Consider the following 22,954-nt stretch of genomic DNA (forward strand, 5'->3'; position numbering starts at 1 on the left):
TTTATAGACCCGACCGTATTGGTTACTAAGGGCACTAACGTCTGTTTTATATGCGGGGATCCGATGCCGGATACCACGAGCTGCGCGCCAGCCATCCGCTCGCCAGAGTTCAACATCGAAAAACACCAATATTGATGTAAACCAAGCATTGTAGGCTTTGAAATACTGAGTACCTTAGTATACCTACCTGGCCAGGTAGTGAGGAGTCGTAACCAAAAAAGAACATTGAAAACACTGGAGTGGAGGATTCGGTGCGCAATCAGGATTTTGTTGATGGCCAGGTGGTCAATGAGATGAGCCCGTACATGAGATGAGCCAAGTCAAATCGAGGGCCGTCTTATCTCATCTCCAGTCATTAAAATGATGGCCTGTGACTAAGGTGACACTGCGCCAAATGTGGCACAGATGGCTCTGAATTGGTAACCTACAAAACCAGCCATTCCATCACCGGCTAGGTAGGTACATTGAACCACTAATTGAACTAGGTACTTACACATGGAAGCATCATTTTCAGGCTTTGAACCGCCATTCAAACTAACCATTGATTGGATATGTATGCAGGTGCAAACCCAAGTGCATACTTGGTTCCTGTTAATCTATGGCATGTAGGCCAATCGAACATGTATGTGCTGCACAATGTAGATCCGGCTGACATCTCAAACATTAGAATATATATGTATCTGGACTCGCCAACATGTGTGACTCTATTGGGGGATCACGTAGATGTACGACGTATTTAGGACATTCTATTTAGCTCTGGAACAGCACACGGAGGCTTGTAGCACTCTCTTTTTATCCGTTCGGGCAGAGTCCCTTGCGTTCGTTTTTGCTGTTCCACAGCTACCTATCTCAGGTAATCCTTATGGAGAGAGATACGGTCCTTAGTTTTGAATTATTCAAACCAGCCCATCTCTGACAATGCCACACCACACTCACTGCTTTTGTGCTTTCCTTTCCATCTCGCTTACAGCATCCCGCCCACCCATCGCTCCAAAACCACCCCATAGACAAATCTCCAAGCATGCTTGAATCCCTAGTGCAGTTGGGCAGGCGGTCTGCATATACCTAACACCAGAATCGCGCTGTAACGAGCTTCCTATTAACCACTACAGACGCATAAGTGCGTAGTTATTCAGCATGCCAGATATATTCCCTTTACTGGGTGGGTTAACTATACGTCGGTCCATAGGTAGGACTTAGGAAATATTATTCTCGTTTAGAGAGGATAGTGATTGGATCGTGCCATCATACACGAAGCATGTTTGTATTTACTAAATAGTAGCAATTGGAAAGGTGAGAAACCCGGGAAGTTAGATATGTAGATAAGGAAAGACTTGGATATGACAACAGACAGTGAGTAGAGCTATCGTGGATAGCCCTGTACAAAGATTTCTTTAGATCCTATATTAGATGAATCGTTCACTTCCCCAGCTGACCTTTTACACCCGCACTATAATTCTATCACTGCGATTGGCTTCCACTCCTGAATCGGTCCATCCGATGGAACCAGCCATACCACACCACCATCCCAGCCATCGTACATCCCTCTCTCTCCGCTCGCAGCCTGTCCATCATCCGGCAAAGCGACCCCGGCATCCACAATTATTCGACTTACCTCTCTCATTTTCTCCTCAGTAATCGGTACATCACCGCTGTTTCCCACATGGCATGCATGTCAGCCATTCGCTATCCCTATGCAAAAAAGACCAAAACAAGCGATAAAGACTTACTACATCAAGCTAACATGCGGCCCAAACTGCTTCCTCCACCACTCCAACCATTCCTTCGTCTTCTCGCCCCGTTCGTCCTCTTCCCCAAACACTCCCCTCGCCCTCGAAACCCCCGCAAGGTCTTTGACGCCCTCGTACCCGACAGATATGTAACACCGCCTATAGAAAACATCCTGACTCTTCACCTTGCCGAAACGGACCTTGACGTGTTCGGCAGAAGGGAAGGGGATCGAGTCGAGCCATGCTTGTGGGTCGGACGCGTAGACAGAGGGAGGGACATCACTGGTCAGGGTCATGTGGGGGGAGAAGAAGTGCGGTTTGACTTTAGGAGATGATGCAGCTTCGGAGGGGCACTTGGAGGGGAGGGTCGAACTGATGAGCTTCGTGAGGATGGAGTAGAGGGGATGCGTCAGTGGAGGCAGAAGCCAAAGGGAAGAGCCAGGCATTGTGAGAGGCTTGCGGTTATGGAAGTAAAAGAAGTTAATTACGCAGTTGAGTTGTCCGGAAACGGTGTCGTTCTTGGTGTCGTTGATGGCGCGGGATGAGGTTAAAGGCGGGGTCGGCTCTGCAAGGTGTTGTCCCCTGTCACCTGCAGGCCGGGCCAGCCTCCACCAGATGCCAAGAGATTGACCCCTCAATACCCCCGACCAACCTTCACCCTTTCACTACACACCCCCGCTGTAGGTTCTTGTCGACGATGCTCTTGTACGCGTCTTGTTTAAATCGGGCATGCAAAATGAGACATTTTACCCCTTGGTCTCCGCGCTACCGGGGATTCCGGCTCTCATTCCAGTCGTGAATATGGTTTTGGGTGTAGTCTTTTAAGTGGGAATGTCCATTCCCTTCAGTTCAATCCTCACGGGTTAGGGCTAGGGTTTTCGGTTGGGGTTGCAGTTTTTCTAGTGTTTAGTCGAATCTAGCTTGTGGGCAGACCTCTGGGAGAGCTGGTCTGAGCGGTAGAATCCTAAATGTTGAAAGCAGTGGATGCATTTAATGATGAAACGAGCTGAAAAGCAGGCTTAAAAACGCTTGATTCTGGTAAATACCTAAGGTAAATAGATAGGTATAGTTGGGCGCAGATTCAATCGTTAGTAGTATTCTAGCTTTTATTTTCTACTTATCTAAGCATTATAAATACCCCTCATTCTAGCTTCTGCTATCCACTATCCGAGCATTAAAAAGCTTATTCTAAGCCTTTCTGTCTACAATCCAAGCATTACAAAGTCTTAGTTTAAACTTTTCCTAGCCACTATCCAAGTATTAGATATCCTTAGTTCAAACGTTCCAGGTCTTCATCCCAGCCTTTCAAATTTATAATGAAGCTTTTATAGCAAGCTAGGGAGAGGTGTTCGAGAAGGTTACCTCGGGTTGTTGGTTGTTGTCTATTTATCATAGCGGGGACTTTTTGGAACCCATTTACTACTTGCAAGTTATCTTCCCAGTAATCCCCAAGTACCACCACCAGCAGCGACCGAGTAAGAAGAACAATTCACCAACCACAATCAAAGAAGATGGTATATTCAAGTCGGAAAATGAGTCATAGCTATATAGGTTTCAGGTTATAGTTTGTCTTCGATCTTGATATTCAGAATTCTTGCATTCTAGGTACCCCATGTCACTTTCCTCCCAGAACGGCCCATCAACTCGACCTCTCTACGCTAGCCCAAAGCCTGATCTCCCGTTAAGACCAGTTGCGTTGGGGTGCCACCTCCGAGGTGACCCATTAAAAGCTCAGTACCCTCGTTCGGGCCCGACCCGCATGTCCCCAGATCTGCTGCGCCGCACCACTGTTATGAAAAGCTCGGCGATAATCAGACCAGAGGGAGGCCACCAAGAGGCCAGGGCTAAAAATTCCATGCGGCGTGACTAACACAAGATGCCCTTCGGACTGAACCTAGTTGTGCTCTGCCAGTCCAACGAATGACCTCCACAAGGCCATCTCTAGTGACCTGCAAATCAAGCGATGCAAAACAGGTCGGCAGAAAAACCTGGAAAACAAGAAAAAGTGCTGTTGATTCCGAGTTCCGGATGGCCTGACAGAATGTTATATACAGCCACGATAGACTTTTGTTTTCCTTTGCTGGACATATTTTACTCAACTCATTTTGTGTACCAGTCGAAACATATCAGCTACGCACTTTTTAATCTCGCCATAACAACACAATCGCCATTACATAACCAAGTCATAAACTCCAAATAAACATGTCAACAACACACCTCGGCACCAAGGGGCAACCCCTGATCGCAGCAAAGTTAGCATTAGGGACCAACAATCAAAATTCACAACGTCAAGCAGATGCCTACGTAGCACATATGGCCCTATCCAACGGCTACGTAGCATACCGAACAACTCTGACGAACTGGCTACCTGATTACCAATACCTACATCGAGCTCCCTGTCCCGAAGTCCCAGTCAACGGTGGCGAACATTGGAGACACGACAATCAGTCACAAGTCAAGCGAGATACTACGCTCGTCCTCTTACCGCACAAGCGCCTTGTTATCTCCGGGGACTTTCCTCTAGGTAGCCCCTGGCCGAGCAATTGCGCCGCGAAGAAAAGCCACTTACGCGATGTCAAGGCTCTCAGCTCAAGTTCATCAAAACTCACAGGAGAGAAGGAAAGGGAGAACAAGGCGGTAAAGGAGACGGTTTGGTGGCTGAAGTTTGACTGTCGGGGTGTGCCGGAGGAAATGAAAGGAGCTATGCAAGAGGAGGATGAAGAGAAAGAACGAGTTAAGCAGCGACAGGCGGAGAAGGCAAGATTTCAGGGTGGGAGAATGGTGCAGAGAGGAAATGCAACGGTGTGGAGAAAGGAACCTCGATTCAGGGGCAGTGGGAGAGTCGTGACGCTTGATGATCCTGTGAAAGATGGCAAGGAACTGGCCTTTGGAGAGCAAATCCTGCCCAGCGACTTGTGGAGGGAAAACAGACGTTGGAATGCTCCAACTGTCGAGGAGGGTGAGGGAATGAGAATGGAGGATATCATTCGTGCGGAGCCGGCTTATACGATTAGAACAGTACAACGACGCACCCCGAAGAAGACTATCAAGAAACGGGTCAGCTTCAAAACCCCGTTGGTGGAAGAGATTCCGTACTTGCAACCACCTGAGCTCTTGCTACTGGATTCGGCTAGTGATTGTGAGTTGAGCGTGGGATCGGAAAGCGGATGTGAATATGATGGTTTCCTCGACTTTTCCGAGGATGAGGCTCAGGGATGGGTGCCTGTTATGGTGCGAGAAGACCAAAAGGAAGAAGAGGAAGGGTGGGTATCTCTTACTGGGTCCTGGATGATGCTTGGCGGAGAGCCGGAGGAAAAGAAGATGGTGAAGTTGTAGGATAGAGAAAGTTGGCACAAAGAGTGATCTCAGTTAGAATAGGTAGATAGGTAGCAATCGCAACAGAGGTACCGAACATGATTGGGAATGTACTTTGGGCATACCTCAATTCCGATAAGCCAAGCCTGGCTAGGTGTTTTTATCATGGTCAATGATCGTGTCCAAGCCTTACTCGGAGAATTCAAGCCTCATGGTGACATCGGACGGCAGTCAACTTCTTGACACCTGCCGGTTGAGGTACCGAAAACAACTAAAAAGTCTTACCATAGCGATCTGCCTCAGGGGTTGGGTTGCAGCGAACAAGACCCTGTTGTGTGTCACATGAAAAAGGGCAGCCTATCATAGCGATGAAACAAGCAGCTCCCAGGAGTCGGGGGCAAACTGTGCCCCGCTAATCCTGGATGCCCCGTCTCATAGGGCGTATCAGATCCAGGGGATCTAGCATCACCAGCAAATAAACGCTGTGGATGGCCAACGTCCCTGATATGGCACCCTGATATCCATGCTGCACACAGCCCAACCGATGGGCAGCGTTCAATTCTTCATCTCGACTCAGGGGCACGCCGAGATGCGCGCTTAGCTCCCATGATGAACAAACAGGATCGGCTGTTGAAAACAAGCTTAATACTTGGGCACCGCTCTACTTTCAATGTAGTTAGAGTAAGATCGGGGTATCTCAACGTTGCAAGTGTCGGATGATGGTGTTGTGAAAAGCATCGCCCTCGATCCTTCCTTCCTTCCATTCAAGATATACACAGTCGTTCCTTCCCTTTCAATTCTTTCGTTTCAACCATCAGGCCATGGTTCGCCTGCACCTTCCTTTCGCTGCTGCCTTGGCGCACAGCATTTCTGCTCTTGCTAGCGCGATTCCACATGTTTCGCCCAACACCATCATTGACACTCGCGACGTGAGCTCATCATCCATCGAAGACACAGTCTTGGCGAAACCCAACACTGTCATCCTGAAGCCCATTCGTTTTCCCCGCCCGGTAAATACCAGACGTGAGCTCCGAGCTGCCTTTTCGCTCAAGTCCGAAGAGACTTTTTACTGGTCTGGCGAGGACGGCACCATCGCCAAGCTTCGCATCGAGACCGCCGGCGAAAACGAAAATCTCGTGAACCTCGAGCTCATCGACGACCTCATCACCCAAGTCAGCTGTCCCCAGACCGACGGCGAGTTGAAGCTTACCTTTTCCGAGGAAGCCGACTTTGACGAAGCGGAAGATATATGGCAGTGGGTCAACAAGAAGCCTGACAACCACTTCTTCCTGCTTGTTGGTGATGGTGTTTGTGGCAACAACACCGAGCGTATCATCTACAATGTCACTGGGCTGATCTATAATGACAAGAAGAAAACTGCTATCTTGAGTGTTGAGCAAACAACGTGGAAGAAAGCGGCACATACTTTTGACTTGACCGTCGGCCGACCGGCGGTCCCTCCCAGTAAGATTGAAAAGAGGCAGTTCTTCAAGGATGCGTGGAACAAAATCAAAGATGGGTTTACTAAGGTCGGAAAAAAGATCAAAGAGACCGCCGACAAGGTCATCGGGAAAGCTAAGGAGAAGGTCGAGGAGATTCCAGCTGTTACCGTTCCTGTGCTAGGTGAGGTGAACCCGTTCGACCCAGCTTTTAACCCCGATTTCTCGATTCCATTCGAGTCGAATCTCACGGCAAAGACGATCTCGCTCTCTCGGGACCAAATCGACGCTTCAGCTACATGTGTCAACTGCTTTACGACCGGGTCATTGCTCATTGAGGCAAGGTTCGCGGCCAAGGCGTTCAAGCTATCCGAGGCCAACGTGGAGATCTCTTTGTCCGACGAGCTGGCGGCCACTGCCATTGTTGCTCTGAAGGCGCAAGGCAGTGTGTTGAACGGGGCTGCCTTGTCACAGAGTATTCCGATCTTTGAGTTCTCGCCTGCGGGTATTGCTATCCCTGGTGTGCTCACTCTGGGCCCAACAGTAGCTATCTCTTTAGGTGCTGAGCTTGGTGAGCTGAAGGGGAGTCTTGGCGTCACCCTGGGGGGCACGGCTAGCCTGCCCAAGGGATCAACTGCCAAGCTTGACTTTTTGAATGAGGCCAGAATGAGTAAGAGCGGTTGGAAGATCACGTTTGAGGAGCAGCCCCTGAAGGTGGACGCAAATGTTGAAGCTCGCGCTTCGGCTTTCCTTAAGGGCTCGATCGGGATGGAAGTCAGTGTTGTTGGTAAGTAAACAGTTCTCTCCACTGGTGTGAAGATATCATCTCAGTTAACACTCTTATAGAAACGGGCTTTGCTGCTGAGTTGACTGCGAAAGCGCCAACTTTGTCTGCGTCTTTAAAGACAATCACTTGTTTGTCTGCCCTTCCCCAAAAGACGCTGATTCACGATTGGCTTTGACTAACATGGTGGGCAGCTACGACTTGCATGGCTTGTGGAGGCTTTCAGAACGGCTTCCAGGGTAGTCTCAATCTTGGGGCATCGGTGGGTGTCGGCCTGACAAGGAAGAGTTCCGGAGCAGATGTACCATTATGGAACATGAATTTTGGAGTGAGTTTCCCTTATTGTCTGGCATTGATCAGTGATAGCTGATTCGTTAATAGGAAGCCAACACTTTGGAACTTGCCGGATTCTGTGAGGGTTTTGGGCCACAGGGAGATCGGTGTCTGGCTATCATCTGAGATACTTGTCCATTCATCCACCTCATCATTATTGCATCCAATTCAAGGCAGACCTCTGGTGATTCTCTCTATTCTAGAGCCTTGTCTTGCGGCTGTTGCTAAGCATCTTGTTGGTGCAGTAACTGGGGCGGTGCTATTACCTGCATATTTCGCCAACAGTTGATGCCCAACTGAACCAGGTGACCAACCAGAGCATTGCAATATTTATCGAGGATAAGCCTCAAGGTCTGGTTTGAACGGATATGTGGCTATGTAGCTGACTGGGCGGTAGGATTGCAAATGCATATGCATCGAGTGCTAGCGGGAAGACGGCCACATGAGCCTGGTCGAGGCACATATACCTTGCACATCAGCCTCCTACATCACCACTTGAGTTCTGGTTTTGGACTATTCTTTTGCAAATGTTTGGTACCTTTGACAACATGCTCGATCTGGTTACATGTATTGCTAGCTTCGCCTACCAGACCTTTTTGAACTACAACGGCCTGGGAGATGGTGCCAAAGATCTCGCGAAAGAGATCAAAAGTATCTCAGGGAAAAAAGCACATGTAAAAAGGTCTATGAGCGGATCTATTCAGGGACGATTCGGGTCTCCTTCTCCGAGCAGTTGCAGCGAAGATTGATTACCAGTTTGGAAAGATGTCAGAAGACGTTGTCAGAAGCTGAGGAGAAGTCAAACAAGCTTCTCAAAAGTCGAAGCCGCAAACTCCTCCAAGTTCTAGACCCTGATGAGGTGAAAAGGTTGAGGGACAATTTGCGGTCGAGAGACAAAGACCTGCGATCAGTTGTGGAGGACATCCACCTGTAAGTCGCTTTTTCTTCTGGCCAGTATTACTGTTTCTTTCATCTATTCCAGTGAGAGGTCTTGGCTATATGATACTTCATGCCTACATCATGCAAGGGCAACCGTCCGCTGACATCGGGTGCTTAAAACAGGGAGATAGGCGCCCAAACACTCAAAGACGTGCGCCAAATAAAAGACATGTCCTACCAGACTAAGCATATCTGTCGCCAAGCAAGAGACACGGCCGACCAAACAAAAAGAATGACCTCCAAATTACACAGTGACGTCCAAAAAAACGGCGCCGTAGCCTACCGAACACAGGCCACTGTCCTCAATATCGAATCCCAACTCAGAAAACTCATCAAGGCATCCCGCTCACCGAGCCCAGGACGCCAATTTGCAGATTGGGTTCTGCCATTGGTGAGGACACTTTTGCTCAACGGTGAGAGCGTCGACAAGCGACAACTGCCTAACAGATACGCTGCTCTACAAAATGCTTATAGTGACCCCGATCAATCCGACAACAAAATTGTTCTTGTAAGCTTTCTGCTCGACGAGGGGGCTGATCCAAAGCTTACCACTGAAGGTGCTCAGTCGACATCCCTACACCTCGCTACCTACAACAACAACGTGAAAGCACTGAAGGCTATCAAGAGAAGCTTGGTGCCGGAGGACGACGGACCTGCTGATGCCAAGACACTCGCCGCTCGAGCTACAAAGCTTCCTGTATTCACCAAGGAACAAGAGGTAACGACACCACCCCGTCGACCTTCAACTTCGATGAGTACGGTGTCAACCGTGCAGCGCTATAGACGCCACAAAAAGGAATGGAAGAGTCTCCTATATAAGGCCAACAAGAACGGTAGGAATGTCCTTCACATGGTTGCTTGGGGGGCAGCACCTGAGGCGGCCGAGTTTTTGGTTAGCGAGATTGTGAGAGAGAGGCTGAGTGAGCGGTTGGTTAGGGGGCAGGACGACAAGGGAAGAACGCCTTGGGATGTCTTGTCTGGAAATTTTTCCAGGGGAGATAAGGATGAAAGAGCGTTCAGGAAGATGAAGACTGCGTTCGAAAAGGCGGGTGCACACTTGGCTGCAGCTCAAGAGAAGGAACTAGCAAAGGAGGTACAGGCTAAGGCGCTACCTCAAGTCGACGAGCAACATGAAGGTACAAAGAATGCGTGAAAGACCACTCCACGCCAGCAACCACGCCGGAGCCCGCCTCGAGGCAGGTCTGAGGTTCGATCTCCACAGAAACACGAGGACCGTGGTCGGAATACAACCCCAGACTCAGGTCAACGACAGAATGACCAAAGCCATCTCAAATATCCAGATCGTAGAGATGATGACCGGTCACTGGGAAAGAGCGACAGCCGCCGTGGAAGATCCAAGGCACCTACGAAGGACGCCAGCCAAAACAGGACCAACAGACAACGGTCGAACAGTCCACAGGTCACCAGACAGGATGTGCGCACAAATAAGATTTCGAGTCACAAAGTGACACCTGACACTGGCAGGAGCGACAAAGCGGCCGGTGAGAAACAAAAACCCAGAAAGAATACACCAAAACCTCGAGGTGTTCATTCAAGCCAGATGAACAAGCCACCACCATGTCCAAATACTAGAGCAGCCAATTTACCGCCCCCCGTGAACCAGAGGAGCAGGTCCCAAAATACCTTGCCTGATTTGAAGCAAGATGCCGAATGCAAGATGCGTCCAGTGTCATCTCAAAGTGAAAGCCAAAAGAAGCTTAAGAGTAGAGTCTCCACGGGCGAGGTCAGAAAAAGCACGAGGGGTGCTGAGCGGGATACAGCATCCAGAAATGGGATTCACAGCGAGAAAGGAGGTGCTGCTCGGAATAAAAAAGACATAACGTGCATGATAAGCGAGCGACGCAGATAAGCGAGCGACGCACTCTCCACCACCTTACTATAACTATCCTCAATTGCTGAACCACAACATTAAGAACCAACTACAATTACGTCAGAAACAGCTGAATCAGACCCTTCTGCAGCCTCCTGGCAAGTGCGGGCATTATGGCCAGGCTTGCCGCACACACCACAGCACTGAACCTTCGTACGAGCCCCCTGCACTACCGCCATCCGGCTGTATTTCTTCCACTGCCTCCCCACCCACGGCCTTCTGGTCCAGTAGATCATGTGCATCTTGCACAGTAAGTGATCCTCCGAGCCGTACACGTGTTTTTTTAGCTCTCCGGCGCTTACTTAGTGCCTCATTGGCCTTGCGGAGCGAAGCGTTCTCTGACTGAAGGAGGGCCACCTGGTGCATCACAGCCATCGTACCCTTAGTAAGCTGGTCTATAGCAACCAACATCGAGGTCGGGGAGCTATTTTGATGGTTGGTAATGCGAGTCTTAATAAGCGTTGACTGTGAGTTGGCTTCTCGGGGGTTTTGTGGTGTCTGGAATACCCAAGGTAGTGCCGTGCCCGGCCTTGAGGATGGGGGTGTTGGCGTACGAAGCTTTATATCTAGCTTAGAAAGCACCCTCTCTGGATCGTATGGAACAAGGCCAGCACCCGCAAAGCTACCCTGTATATTCTTCTCCGTTATAGAGGCGAAGAAAGCCTCGCGGAAGGTACAGAGAAACTCGAGCTTGCTTACGTGGTTGATATGTATGCGCATTAAGCCCTCGATCTGGCGGCCGTACGCCTGTTTTAGCGGCCCCAAAGCAGCCAATATCGAGTGGCTGGAGGAGGTGGGAGGAGTGTGGAGGCATGCAGAGCGTGATAATATTGTTCTGCTGGCAGTGGCGCTCGAATTCAGTTGAGTGGTGGCTTTCGTGGCCATCGAGGATTAATAACCGGTATTTACCCTTCGTACGGAACGCTGTATGATAGTCGAAGTGCTTGATCCAATCTAGGCCTACCGGATTGGTAGTCCAGCCATTATCGGTAGTTGCGATGCGCTAAGTAGACGGTAAATTGCACTCGGTATACCAGTTGGCAAGGTGGTACTGTACGGCCAAGATAATGAAGGGCGGGATAGCCCAGCCGAGGGCATTGACTCCCTGTATTACCGTTGCCCACTCGCGGTTACCAGGCTGGGCCAGTTTTGCCTTGCTAAGGCCGTCCGAGGTTGTAACTACCATACCTGCGAAGATAATGCCCATCATAAACCCAGTCTCGTCGAAGTTGTAGATATCGTCATCTACAATACCGTACTTGGCCTTGGTGTTCCGTACGAGTATAAACCACTCAGTAATGACCTTTGGATCCTCGCATTTAGCTCTCTGGTAGTCGTATCTGCGCGTAAAACGCGTACGGAGCTGTGGCTGGCGTTTAACGAAGTTATGGGCCCAGCGTTTGCCAACAGGAGGCGCGTCGCGTACGCGTAGCAGTTGGTTGGCCATATCTTCCACGCCACTTAATCTAGGTGGGAATGCGCGTGCAGATAGCTCAAGGACGTACTGAACTATCGTCTTCTCCTCCAGATCCGTTAAATTACGTGAGTTGGCTGGAATATCGCGTCGCATTGGTCGGCCATTACGCCTATGGCGGAGGGTTGCTTCTGGGACGTTATATAACTTGGCTGCAGTACGGATACTAAGATCCTCCTTATTTTGAATAGCTTCGAGGGCAAGAAGAAGTCTAGCTTCTTTTGAAGGGCCGTCCATGGTTGTTGGTGGTGAATTGTAGTAGAAGATATTTAAGAGACGTGTTGTGGTGGAGAGTGCGTCGCTCGCTTATCTGCGTCGCTCGCTTATCATGCACGTTAGGTGGTGATCTTTGGAATCAAGTGTTGCCGTCAAAGGACAGTCTTGTAGAAGCAGGTCCTCAGTTTGGTCAGATGTTACAGACTGAACCTCTTATCAAGAAGTGGTTGGAAAGTGTTCCAGTTAATTGTGGCTTTTATTGATGAGTTGGACTTGGAATAGCCTACCTAGGAATAAAAGATGAGAGATCTCTAGATGTTAATTGAATCTGAGTGTGCACACAACCAATATTATAGAGAAATATGATCTTCAAAGCTATAATTGGTGTGCTGAAGGCTCTCGGCTTTCTTTGTAGCTTTTTATGTTTCTTGTCCTTATTGTAGCATGAAGCATGAAGCGTGTGGTCAGAGTAGTTTCAGGAGTAAGAAAAGGCCTCCATAGGGAAGTGAGGCTCTGCTGCCAAAGGGGGAGGGGGGGGGGGCGGGGGGGGCGCAGTCGTGTTGATTTACTATCATGTCAGCACAATGAGCCGCAAACATGCTGCTCAAGGGCCAACTGAATCCGACCTTGAGGCTGTGTCCACATTCGCGAGGGCAATCTGTGGGAGTCTAAATCGCAAATCATCTTCGGATTGCCACCGCCACCCCCGTCCAATCCTCAATCCACTCTTGCCCACCTTAACTCAAGGCCATCTTTGCCGTTTGTCCTTCAGCACAGAAATCACCCACAGTCAAATCACACAATGTTGGATCAAATCATCATCTTGCAGGATTCCGCCCAGCGGCTCTCGACGACCTACAACAGCCTGACCTACCGTGTCCTATGCAGTGATAACAGTTTCAGAGATCTTGCCAATAGCATCAAGGCCGTCTCCATGGCACTAGACTCCTGCAGAGGCCTTCTTGGACAGCTCAGGTCTGGTACTACCAGCATCCCTATAACCTCTGATCTATCCCCGCGACTTGAGGCGAACCTTAAGGAGTGCAAGGTGGCCTTTGCGGACGCCTATGAGAAGGCAAAAAAGATGATGCCCCAGCAAGGTTGCACAAAGCTGTGTTGTACGGCAGCGAGAATTTTGGTAATATTTGATGATATTGTTAAGTACTCGAACAAACAACTCTAGAGAGCAAAACCTTTCCCTTGTCCTTTCCATATACGTGGGCCCCAGGGCCGAAGCCCTAGAGCAACCTGATTGCCAGTCCCACAGGAGTATTGCTCCCACAAGCTGTCTGAGATATATCAACTTGCTGAGATGCATCGGTTGACGAGTCGGTTGTATGCGAGGGAACGAGAGATTTATCGGGTTGTTCAGGCTGTTAGGTTGTATGTGATCCCCCAAACCTTCATGTCTATACCAGTTTCACGGAAGGTTTGTGTACTGACGCGCCGTCGACGACATCTAGACAAATAGCCTCACCGCTCCTACAAACTTCCCAAAACATCCTCTCCAACGTGCGACAGCCATTCGGTCAACCTCTCCCAATCCGAGGTACCCAACCCGGCCTTCAATTCCAACCCCAGAGATTCCAATGGCAATTCAACACGCCCAACATCAACGAAAAGTCACACCGCCCTCCACGACATGTGCACCACCACCAGGAAAAGCACCAAGACCGCCACCGTCATCGAGTCCTCCTAGGAAAAGGGGCCGACCCAACCGCCACGCTGAACGCGGCCTCTTCTCAGTTAACAGCCATACACCTCGCGTCCTATCACAACAACGTGGCCGCGCTGGAAGCCATCAAAGAAAGCATGACAACGATCAGAACATTTACATACACGCCTCAATATCAAATACACACCCGATACACCCAATTCCAGCCCACCAATTACACCGGCCAGTGGAAGTGGACAAATCTGCTCAAACAAAAAAATTTCTGGGGTATGACCCCCCTTCACTGGGCGGCTACTGGTGTCTGTCCTGAGGCGATAAAGTTCTCACTCAAAGAGGTGGAGGACGCCGGGCTGAGGCGGGAGGTGATCGATAGCAAGGATAGAGAGGGGAGGACGGCATTGCTTGTTGTGGGGCTGGGGTGTAATAAGTTTGGGGGTAAAGACGCGGTGACAAAGATTGCAAAGGCTCTCGTGAAGGCGGGGGCGAGCCCTGATGTGGCGGATTGGAGGGGGCAGACGCCGAGGGAAATGCTGACCGATCTTGAGATTGAGAAGCCTGATTTTCCACAGAAGGAGCAGCAGACATATGGTGTTGCCGGGGGATACTATCAGGGTTATGGTGGTTATTAAGGTTACAGGCATCAGGGATATTAAGGAGGGGGGCAGCAAAGTGATGGTTTGCCGGTTTAGGGAGGGACTAACTATCTAGGAGGTTGGACTAGGTGAGGGCCATAATTCGAGTTGTGAGAAGTTAACTCCAAATCGTATTGTTGAAGCCATCACCAACTTTGTCGTTGATCTCGGGATGGATGCCACATTGGGGTGAAATTGCCGAGCAAGGGTCCAGTTCTGCTCTCAGCGCTAGCAGGGGCCATTTGCAGATCTTGACCCCACAATCTGGCACTTGACAGGCAGGGGGTTGTCCCCTTGGATTGACCCTTGATGACGCAGTTCCTCCGAAAAAACTGTGAGGAAATATCTGAAGAGCTAGAGAAAAGTATTATGTTCTTGACCAAAACAAACAAACACAAACAAACTAGCAGAGGTATCATAGCTAAGCCGCAACCCATTATCCATCAGCAAATTCCCCAAGTATCTCGTCATGCACATCGCTCCGTCCGTCTACTGCTTCTGTTCAGGCACAACCATGACCTCCGCAGCTTTATACTGCTCCTGAACCCCATTCTGGCTCTGCTCCCCAGAAGCCCTCAACTCAGCCTCCTTATCTATCTGCACAATATCACAGCACCCGCAGCAGCACGCTAAAGCAACGTCCACCGCACAGCTCCCCTGAAGGTTGTATTTGGCTCTGAAATCCGCTCTCTGAATTGCCATGGGAAGCCATTGCATGCAGACGGCTGTTGAACCGCAGAAGAGAAGGCACTGGATCTATATTAACAATCCATCAACGGCAATAATATGACAGAGCCCAAATATACCGAAGTGTTGATAGGCTCATAGCCTCTCAAACCGGCGCTCTTGTTGACCCTGTGATGCGTCCTGCCAAACACCACGCATGGCAAGCACCAAGTCATAAGACATGTCTCGAGCGGGTTGATAAAATTCCAGAAGTTGTGTGTCCATGGCTGGGCGGTGGCCGGCGACTTGGAGTTGAAGTGCTCTGAGGGTGCGGCGAAGACCTTGTTGAACTTGTCTTTCCACTCGGCGACGTCGGCGTCGGAGATGAGGCCAGCGGCCTGGGTGGAAGCAGCAGCAGCGGCTTGGGGAGCAGGAGTGGCCATTTTGATAGAATTAGAAAACAAGATGTATGTAGGTCGGGTAAAAGGCCGGGTATCTTCGATAGCAAAAAGAGTAGAGAAAGAGCGATGAGAACGACTGGTGGTGAGACTGTTGCTGAGAATGAGATGAAAGAAGGCTGATCAGTGAGAAAGGCATTGTCCCACATCTTATACACCATCAACATATGTGACCCTGACGTCTGATTAAGATGAACTGGGTGACCAACTTGCTGCCAAGACGCACACATCTCGCATGTGGCTGGCTCTGCGACTTGGCTTTGCTCCTTGCGTGCCCACCCTCTCGGGCAGCCACGCAGTTTCCGCCAACAACATGCCACCGTCTGACCCAAAAGGTCGGGACTAGCCAGAAAAACAGTCCTCAGTTTCTGCAAGTGGGTCGTCTGATGATTGGTCCTCAAGTTGCGAACGAGGAGGGTGGAGATGAACAGGGCTGCCACAGCCTGCTTGGCGAGTGCTTCTTTCTCTACCCCGGACAGGACTAAGACGCCGGGACTTTGGAACCAAGTCCAAAAGCATCTAGCGGCTAGGTTTCAACCGAACACCAGGTGGCTAAATCGGATATTAGCTTGGGAAGCCTTCTCGAAGTTTGTGATGATGAGCGAGATTCGAGGATGTATAGGTACTCATGGAGAGGATCATTCTGCAAGCTAGGCCAAAGCCGTGTTATCTCGTGGACCACCCTAAATCTGCCCGAATATTGAGATAGCTGCATAAATTTAGGAGGGCAGGCGACCGGAGAAGAGGCACCAGAAGCAGAGGCTGAACAAAAGGTTTAACAAGGTCAAGCTCAACTAGGTAAACTGCGGTCCCCCTGTCTGGTCGAAGGCTCGGTAGAACTACAAGAGAGCCGCCTCTTAAGGGGCTTTAGGGGCCAGTCCAAGATATTTATTCAGTCACACTGGGTAAGGCAGCTTTTTCTTTCTTCAGTTCACATCGTGGTGGCATACAGAGGTCGCCAAGTAGGTGCTGGCAGTGTGTATCAAAATGGGTAGCCAGCGCATGGCTTCCAATTTGTGTGGACAGGTAACCTGAGAGTTCTGAGAGATATTACCCCAGGGAGTTCGTGAGAGCTTCCGGTATAGTCCAATGTAAAGGCAGGTTACAAAAGAGCAACATCAAGGGATCTATTTCTCAACAAGACTAGGTAACCGATTGAAGTTTGCCCCCCCTGATGAAAGGTTGTCGTCAAGGCCCTTGCAAACGACAGCGTTCTTAGGCTGACGATTGAAAGAACACCTCCCATGGTTTTTGTTACACTGGCAGCCTGCACAGGCAATACCAACCTGCGAGTCCACGACGCACTCAGTAAATGGCCCAGCCTTGTTCTTACAACGGCCACAGCCCTCTTGGACAATTTGTCCGCTGGTCTGGACAACCAAAGCTATCATATTAGACCGATCGTTCCAATTATAGACACGTTTCTTGTCGGACTTGGGCATGGTTGTCCGCAAGCGAGCTGGTCGTCGATACTGCCCGGTGTCCAATTTGCAAGCAGATTATTCTTCATTCGGTATGTGGTTATTATGACTTGCCGGCTTTTCTAACATCCTTCTTATCACATAGGACACTGCCCCCTGTGAATGATTGATGCGCCAGAGTTGCCCAACCTCTTGCTCGTCAAGGATAGCAACCTTGTCTTGTTCCATCTCTGTGTCAGAGTCCTCCTGGGGACTGGTCAACACAAGAGTGGACGAAGAGGTTTCTTGTTGGCTCGACGACCCCCTCTGCATTCCCGCCGACAGGAGGTGCAGGGAACCTTGCAGTAGGGAACTGGTGTAATGCCTTCGCGCCGGAGAGGTGTCCCCTTGCCGGGAGATCGCCCTTTCAGCCGAGTTCCCCTGCATGGCACAAGATTCCGAAGACTGTGGGAAGGCCCTTGGCTCTGAGGCCTAGATGAGGGTAAAAAGGTCAGAGAAATCGCTCCGCGAACCCTGATGTGAAGGGCAAGTTTGAGGATGGAGGACTAGATGTACGCACCAAGTTCTGATCCGAGTCCAACAGCCAATCTCGCCCCTCTCTCTGTGTTGGCGCTATAGTCTCCGCACGCATGGCTGGCATGGGTCGGCTGTCCCCGACAGTCCCTTGTGTTCTACCTCATCATTGGTGGCAATGAGAGGCAAAGGAATGTTGAGGCTGCTGCCAACCTCAGCAAGAGAAGGCTGTATCCGATCAAGGCCTTCGAGTCCAGACTCTTTCGAAAATCTCTTTGCATTGTGGCTCATCCTGCTGTGATAACGTTCTACGATGTTAAGGCCGTCGTTCCTCAGCTTCCTCTCGGTTGTCGACGCAAGCTCCAGTTCTTCCTCCACGCTGCCTAGTTCCCGTTCCATGCTGACCAGTTCTCCTTCCGTGCTAGCCAGTTGTGCCTCCAAACTTTTCTTTTGTGCCTCCAGACGTTTCTTTTGGTCTTTCAGACTTCCTTCTGTGATCTTGCCATGCTCTGCTGTCGATTCATTTCCTCGGAGCCATCCCAAATAGACCGGCCCTCTCTCCTTCCTCTCTCCATCTAATTGTGAGACTTCCCTCAGAGTGACTGTGATGTTTTCTCAGCCCATCGTGAGTCATGTTGTGCGCGGCGTTTCTGGATCGTGGGCTCGCCTCTTTCTTGCTTGATGTCCTGGAATACATGGGGAGAGGAAGCGATAGCGATAGGTTGGTGATGCTTGGTCCCGAGCTCGTGAAGAATGGGGATGAATGAACAAGATATAAACTTGTGCGTCCTCGTCCACGTCAGCTTCGACTCTTTTGCTGCCTCCTTACCAACCTAGGTAGGTATGCAGGATCCCGCCAACTTGCCCTTCTGAACGAACCATCGGCGTTGTCAGAGTTCCCGAGTGCCTCCGCCGACAATATCCCTTATGGTGGGCTTCATGCATTGGTGCGGCTTGGAACCAGGCCGCAAGGGAAGCCGGCGAGATATGTCCAGCCGGTCTGTTGTGCACACTTCAGGCAGCGGCAAGATTTCATGGGAAATGGCCATCATGGGCGTCAGTCCAAAGATGATAGCTCAAGTCTCTTGTCCACGTCATCTTGTCCGGTGCGGTATGCCCATCTTGCACGGTGCGTGATAGAACACACCTGCTGGCTGCTGGCTGCCGGCTGGTTGTGCCATTGGTCAACACGGCAGTGTCTTCATAGCAAACAATGCAATACGAGGCGGAGATCCATCTTAGTGCCCCAATGTAGCAGTCCGCAGATGGTGACCCAAGTCTCTCCTAGTCCTAGTTACATGTTTCAGTCGGCGGACAGAATGCGGCTGCCTGGCTGCACCTTTTACGTGTTACCCGACGAAGGCGATGGTGTTTCAATTGAAAATACTGAACACAGAGAGGCCGTTGGAAAGACGAAGAAAGAGTATAGATGAATATGGAATGAACGGCCTCCATGGGTCGCTCAGCGGCATCAAACTCAATTTGTGCAGCTTTGCACAGCTCCTTTTCACACCCCACACTCCACACCCAACCACCAGGCGGGTTTGGCTACAAACCCCCTCCCCCCTCCACAAAAAAGAAGAACAGAAAAAGCGGTCCCCGGCGTGCCCCGGCTCGGACGGGTGGCAGCACTTATCGAGCCGCCGGTAGCCCGCCGTTTGTTTGGACCCACATGGCTGGAATTGAACGAATGGGCGCTGCAGTTCGATGCAGCTCACCCAACCCTGTTGAGACAGCGCCAGGTTTGCAAGCTGAAGACGCATCAACGAAACGACAAATGCTGCGGCCCTGATGACTTATTGAAGTTGTCCCTGATCCTGCCTGGTCCTACTTGTCCGCAACTGCCTGTTTCACAACCCTTCTGTCAAACTTCTTTGATCACCCACTATGAACAACATGTCCATCAAGCAAGAGGCTGACGATGGCTCCAACGATAGACTAGCCATCTTGGAGAATCAGTATATTGAGGAGTACAAGAGACGGCGCCAACAGAGCCTCGAGAAGACCTCACATGGCGTTGCTGTCCAAATCAAGCCCATGTACGATCGTCTGAAGATGGCAACCCAGAAAGCCGAGAAAGATGCCGAAGAGGTGGGTTCCTGGGACAAGGAGCTGAGGGAAGTCAAAGAGAAGATCTTGCGGCTTGACGGAGAGAAACCCCGGGCGATGAACTACAAGAAGACAGTTGAGCAGAAAAGAACAAGGCTGCTCTACAGTACTGCCGATTCACAAGCGCTTATGGAATCAGGAAGCCGTGCCATGAACAGCTGCATTGCGGACCAGTACGCAATTGAGATGAGCACCCAGCCCAGCAGCGCAAATTGCGGGGCCCGAGTTGTGGTCGACATTGACTGCCTCTCTTTGGAGGACTTCACGCCGCGGGTCAAGTCCCACGTGGCCTACATGGACTTCTGTACGGACATGGTGCTGAGGCCTGTTGACTTGGGCACCGCTAAAGCGGAGGCGTCCCGTGCTGGCACACCATCGTCGACACCCGACTATAACATCAGCGTTCCCGGACAGTGCACGAGTACTGCAAGACCGAGAACCGGCGCTGAACCGCCCTCTGGTGAGGAATCATTGCGCCAAGTGTCGCAGCTGACTTTGAATCTTTTGTGCCCCAATAGTTTCAGTCCAGAGCAGAGACCTGCCGACCTCACCACCGCAGCAGCGGAGGCGCCCCCCGCTGGTAAATCGTCGCAAAGTTCAAAAAGCAATTCCAGCGTCGCCAAGTAGAGCACCAGCACAGTTGGACGTAGCAACGAACACTCCATACCAGCCTCCGCCCCTCGCAACCTTAACATCGAATCTTTTTTCGCTTCCAGTGAGTACTATTGCCCCGAGTTCGGGATTGTGATCACCAACTGATCTTCTGCTCACTCCAAACATTGCGGTTTCAGCCCCGAAGTGAACGGTCCGCCATTCACGATCATCAGATACGGGAGTCACATGGTCCTGGTGCTAGCTCTGGGGGAAATTTGAGATCAGCCAAAAGAATGATGACGGGACTACGGCGTTCCATCTCTCCGAGTCGTCCCAGTCTCCTATTAGCCCAGGGTGTCTCTGAGCATGAGAGTGGCTCAGAGTCTGAACATGTAAGCGCAGTTGCCTCTTCTTCTTTTTGACCACTGTCTAGCGACCGTCTTCGGCAGGGACCTTTGCTCCCATTTCTGCTGCCTGTATTCCATGTCTTTCCTCTTTGCTGCTAGGTTGAAACGCCACCCGTCTTTCTTCTGCCGTATAGCAAAACTGCTTAGGTATTTGGCACCCCACTGACCGTTCTTCTACCCCTTTGCAGGGCCCCACCGAGGACAAGTACCCCCAACTGCCACCGTTGTTGCCGCCGCTGCAACCAATCCCAGGTTTGAGCATGATAAGGATGGAAAGGTGTCGTATATAGGCGAGAAGGCACTTCGTGGGATCTACCATAACTGCATCAAGAAGAGTGCGGTGATGAAGGAGATCTTCTCTCAACAGGTATGCCCACTTGAACCCAAAGCAATTTGTTCCAGACACCTGGCTAACAAGAAAGCAGTTCATCAGGCCAGCTAAGGTGTGGACGAAAACCGTCGTGGGGGTGGGCGTGAGGAGGGACCACCGTCGCAACCCCATGTACAACTGGCAGCCACATGCCGACTGTGAGGCTGCCCTCGCACATTCTCGCGGTGATATTGCTCCAGAGCCCTGCGATCGATGCAGGGAGGGTCAAGGCCGGTTCGCCGAGTGTGTGGTGATGCCGGGCAAGTTCAAAGGTGCCTGTGCGAATTGTCGGTGGGCGGCAAAAGACTCGTGGGTGTTCTTTCCGAAGGCAATAGTAGGCAATGGCAGCTTGAGATGCTAGGCCCCCAGCTGGATGGTTTCTTTGGTCTGCGACTCTCAGTTTTGTTTAATGTTATCGAGGTCGATTGTCCTGGCAAGCAAGGCTGCATCGCGCTGTGAATTCTCGACGTTGTGATTGGCTCAAGATATCCAGCCTTGTAAGTGGTTGTCTTGGCGACAGCCGAGGCTCCAGTTCCTACGGTTTTCGACAAGGCTCCCAGACCATTATTGTACCGTTCCTCTGCTCTCACTGTCAGTTATTTTTGTTTATTCGGCTTGACTAGATGGGAGATTTATGCTTGTGTTGGCGGCGCAAAGGCAATGGAAGCCTTGCGGTGACGTTGTTACGCAATAGAGCTCTGAAACAGTGCTCAAGTTGTTGGCCCATTGCGCAAAATGATACTGTTTAGCTATCATGTTGCCTAAAAAGTAAAGAACTGGCCTTGACGAAGTGAAAAGATGGCACAACATGGAGCCGTGAATTGTCCCGTACAGGAGTGAGAGTTACATGTGATGTCTCATCAACCACATCACCATTTCCGCCCTCAACTAAAGCTTTTGCATATAACCTTCTCAAATACCATGCACCGGAAACTTGAGCATGGAGGCGGGGCTTGCATTTGCACGCAAACAACAACATCAACACCATATAAATGGAGGGGTCCTATCACGCTCGAGCGTACATTTGTAGTGCAAGTTGAATGAGATAAAACCCTGGGTTTCGGCAGTTGTGGTTGGAAATGTGTTCGATGACGTGGTCGACGATGTGGGGCGGATATTGGAGTTTCCCGGCCCCCATTGCCTTCAATTTCTCCATCAATATCATGATGTCAGATTATGAGGAGAGTTGCGGGTCATTTTAGTTTCTGGTTGTCCATTTTAAGCTGATACAATTGTCATGTTTAACGGCACGTCGTTTCTTGGAGGTTTGAACAACATGTGCGCCTACCAGCTCTCATGCCTTTGCTTCCAGCTCTCATGCCTTTGATTCCAGCTTGGTACCCACAGCATCCACAGTACCTGAAAACACAAGACCTGTCTGGGATTCCCTTGACGTGTAGTCGAATGGCATTTCCCTTGCCGCATCGGAGCTGCTGCACATTGCCATATATCACCCACCAATCCAGGAGAAGACCAGCGCGGATGAAGCCTTGGTTTCACTACAACCAATGGTTTGCCCAACACGATAGACGTTTGCAATTTTTGGACAGATGAGAAACGGGTGTTGCGTTCTTCTTACTGCTCGCAATCATGTCCCCTGATTATCCTAGGAGACAGACCTCACATCCGGTAGGCTGATAGCATTATCTCCATCTTCGTGTTTGACCACCTGCTAGCATCTCAATGCCCAGTTCGGGTTTGACTCTCTCCAACAGGACGTCCAACGGGACTCACCATATGCAGGCTTCCCTACCAAACCCAACTAGTTCTCCGCTCTTAGGTTTGGGCTGAGACAGATCTGGATTTCACGACGGCGAATGAACATGGAGACGTGCTAAACAGCAGCACTCCATCTTTGGTAGAAAATGACCGCCTCTCGCAAGTAAACTATCAACTGCAACCCCCAAATTGGTCAACAGCTATTGCTTCGCACCAGCAAGTACACTCCCTGCTCTTGAAGTGCCTTGCTTGAAAACGATACGGGCAAA

The 22,954-nt window shown here is 50.5% G+C and overlaps 8 protein-coding genes across 8 annotated transcripts; 6 read left to right on the forward strand and 2 right to left on the reverse strand.

Annotated features, from left to right (window-relative positions):
• Positions 1 to 1,287: 1,287 nt before the first annotated feature.
• Positions 1,288 to 2,264, reverse strand: QC764_403970 (uncharacterized protein). The gene is made up of 2 exons (XM_062946695.1): positions 1,731 to 2,264; positions 1,288 to 1,652 (listed from the first exon to the last, which is right to left on the reverse strand). The coding sequence occupies exons 1-2, from the start codon at positions 2,174 to 2,176 to the stop codon at positions 1,451 to 1,453; spliced, it is 648 nt and encodes a 215-aa protein (XP_062800294.1). The 5' UTR covers positions 2,177 to 2,264; the 3' UTR covers positions 1,288 to 1,450.
• Positions 2,265 to 4,043: 1,779 nt separating this feature from the next.
• On the forward strand, positions 4,044 to 5,066 carry QC764_403960 (uncharacterized protein; the record flags this gene model as incomplete). The annotated part of the gene is made up of 1 exon (XM_062946694.1): positions 4,044 to 5,066. One exon carries the CDS (start codon positions 4,044 to 4,046, stop codon positions 5,064 to 5,066), a length of 1,023 nt encoding a protein of 340 aa, XP_062800295.1.
• A 449-nt stretch (positions 5,067 to 5,515) lies between these two features.
• QC764_403950 (uncharacterized protein) lies at positions 5,516 to 7,446 on the forward strand (the record flags this gene model as incomplete). Its single annotated transcript, XM_062946693.1, has 2 exons — positions 5,516 to 7,271; positions 7,331 to 7,446. The coding sequence occupies exons 1-2, from the start codon at positions 5,867 to 5,869 to the stop codon at positions 7,444 to 7,446; spliced, it is 1,521 nt and encodes a 506-aa protein (XP_062800296.1). The 5' UTR covers positions 5,516 to 5,866.
• Positions 7,447 to 8,149: 703 nt separating this feature from the next.
• Positions 8,150 to 10,310, forward strand: QC764_403940 (uncharacterized protein; the record flags this gene model as incomplete). The annotated part of the gene is given in 6 exon segments (XM_062946692.1): positions 8,150 to 8,252; positions 8,306 to 8,531; positions 8,664 to 9,689; positions 9,697 to 9,960; positions 9,969 to 10,284; positions 10,290 to 10,310. Coding segments are annotated over 6 exon segments (1,956 nt in total).
• A 2,613-nt stretch (positions 10,311 to 12,923) lies between these two features.
• On the forward strand, positions 12,924 to 14,602 carry QC764_403935 (uncharacterized protein; the record flags this gene model as incomplete). The annotated part of the gene is made up of 3 exons (XM_062946691.1): positions 12,924 to 13,221; positions 13,381 to 13,504; positions 13,585 to 14,602. 3 exons carry the CDS (start codon positions 12,924 to 12,926, stop codon positions 14,423 to 14,425), a joined length of 1,263 nt encoding a protein of 420 aa, XP_062800298.1. The 3' UTR covers positions 14,426 to 14,602.
• Positions 14,603 to 14,770: 168 nt separating this feature from the next.
• Positions 14,771 to 15,715, reverse strand: QC764_0064480 (uncharacterized protein). Its single transcript, XM_062940556.1, has 2 exons — positions 15,235 to 15,715; positions 14,771 to 15,178 (listed from the first exon to the last, which is right to left on the reverse strand). Exons 1-2 carry the CDS (start codon positions 15,535 to 15,537, stop codon positions 14,918 to 14,920), a joined length of 564 nt encoding a protein of 187 aa, XP_062800299.1. The 5' UTR covers positions 15,538 to 15,715; the 3' UTR covers positions 14,771 to 14,917.
• Positions 15,716 to 19,382: 3,667 nt separating this feature from the next.
• QC764_403926 (uncharacterized protein) lies at positions 19,383 to 20,222 on the forward strand (the record flags this gene model as incomplete). Its single annotated transcript, XM_062946690.1, has 2 exons — positions 19,383 to 20,055; positions 20,125 to 20,222. 2 exons carry the CDS (start codon positions 19,383 to 19,385, stop codon positions 20,220 to 20,222), a joined length of 771 nt encoding a protein of 256 aa, XP_062800300.1.
• Positions 20,223 to 20,555: 333 nt separating this feature from the next.
• Positions 20,556 to 21,400, forward strand: QC764_403925 (uncharacterized protein; the record flags this gene model as incomplete). Its single annotated transcript, XM_062946689.1, has 3 exons — positions 20,556 to 20,571; positions 20,785 to 20,963; positions 21,022 to 21,400. The coding sequence occupies 3 exons, from the start codon at positions 20,556 to 20,558 to the stop codon at positions 21,325 to 21,327; spliced, it is 501 nt and encodes a 166-aa protein (XP_062800301.1). The 3' UTR covers positions 21,328 to 21,400.
• Between the last annotated feature and the right edge of the window lie 1,554 nt (positions 21,401 to 22,954).

Source organism: Podospora pseudoanserina, chromosome 4 (assembly GCF_035222485.1).
Source record: "Podospora pseudoanserina strain CBS 124.78 chromosome 4, whole genome shotgun sequence".
Taxonomy (NCBI): domain Eukaryota; kingdom Fungi; phylum Ascomycota; class Sordariomycetes; order Sordariales; family Podosporaceae; genus Podospora; species Podospora pseudoanserina.

What these genes read in the sequence shown, in the direction of transcription:
- QC764_403970 (XM_062946695.1), bottom strand. Translation starts at nt 2,176, where the DNA reads ATGCCTGGCTCTTCCCTTTGGCTTCTGCCTCCACTGACGCATCCCCTC. An exon ending in CCGCATGTTAGCTTGATGTA is followed by an intron (nt 1,653 to 1,730) that starts GTAAGTCTTTAT and finishes TGTGGGAAACAG; the next exon opens with CGGTGATGTACCGATTACTG.
- QC764_0064480 (XM_062940556.1), bottom strand. Translation starts at nt 15,537, where the DNA reads ATGGCCACTCCTGCTCCCCAAGCCGCTGCTGCTGCTTCCACCCAGGCC. An exon ending in ATGAGCCTATCAACACTTCG is followed by an intron (nt 15,179 to 15,234) that starts GTATATTTGGGC and finishes ATATAGATCCAG; the next exon opens with TGCCTTCTCTTCTGCGGTTC.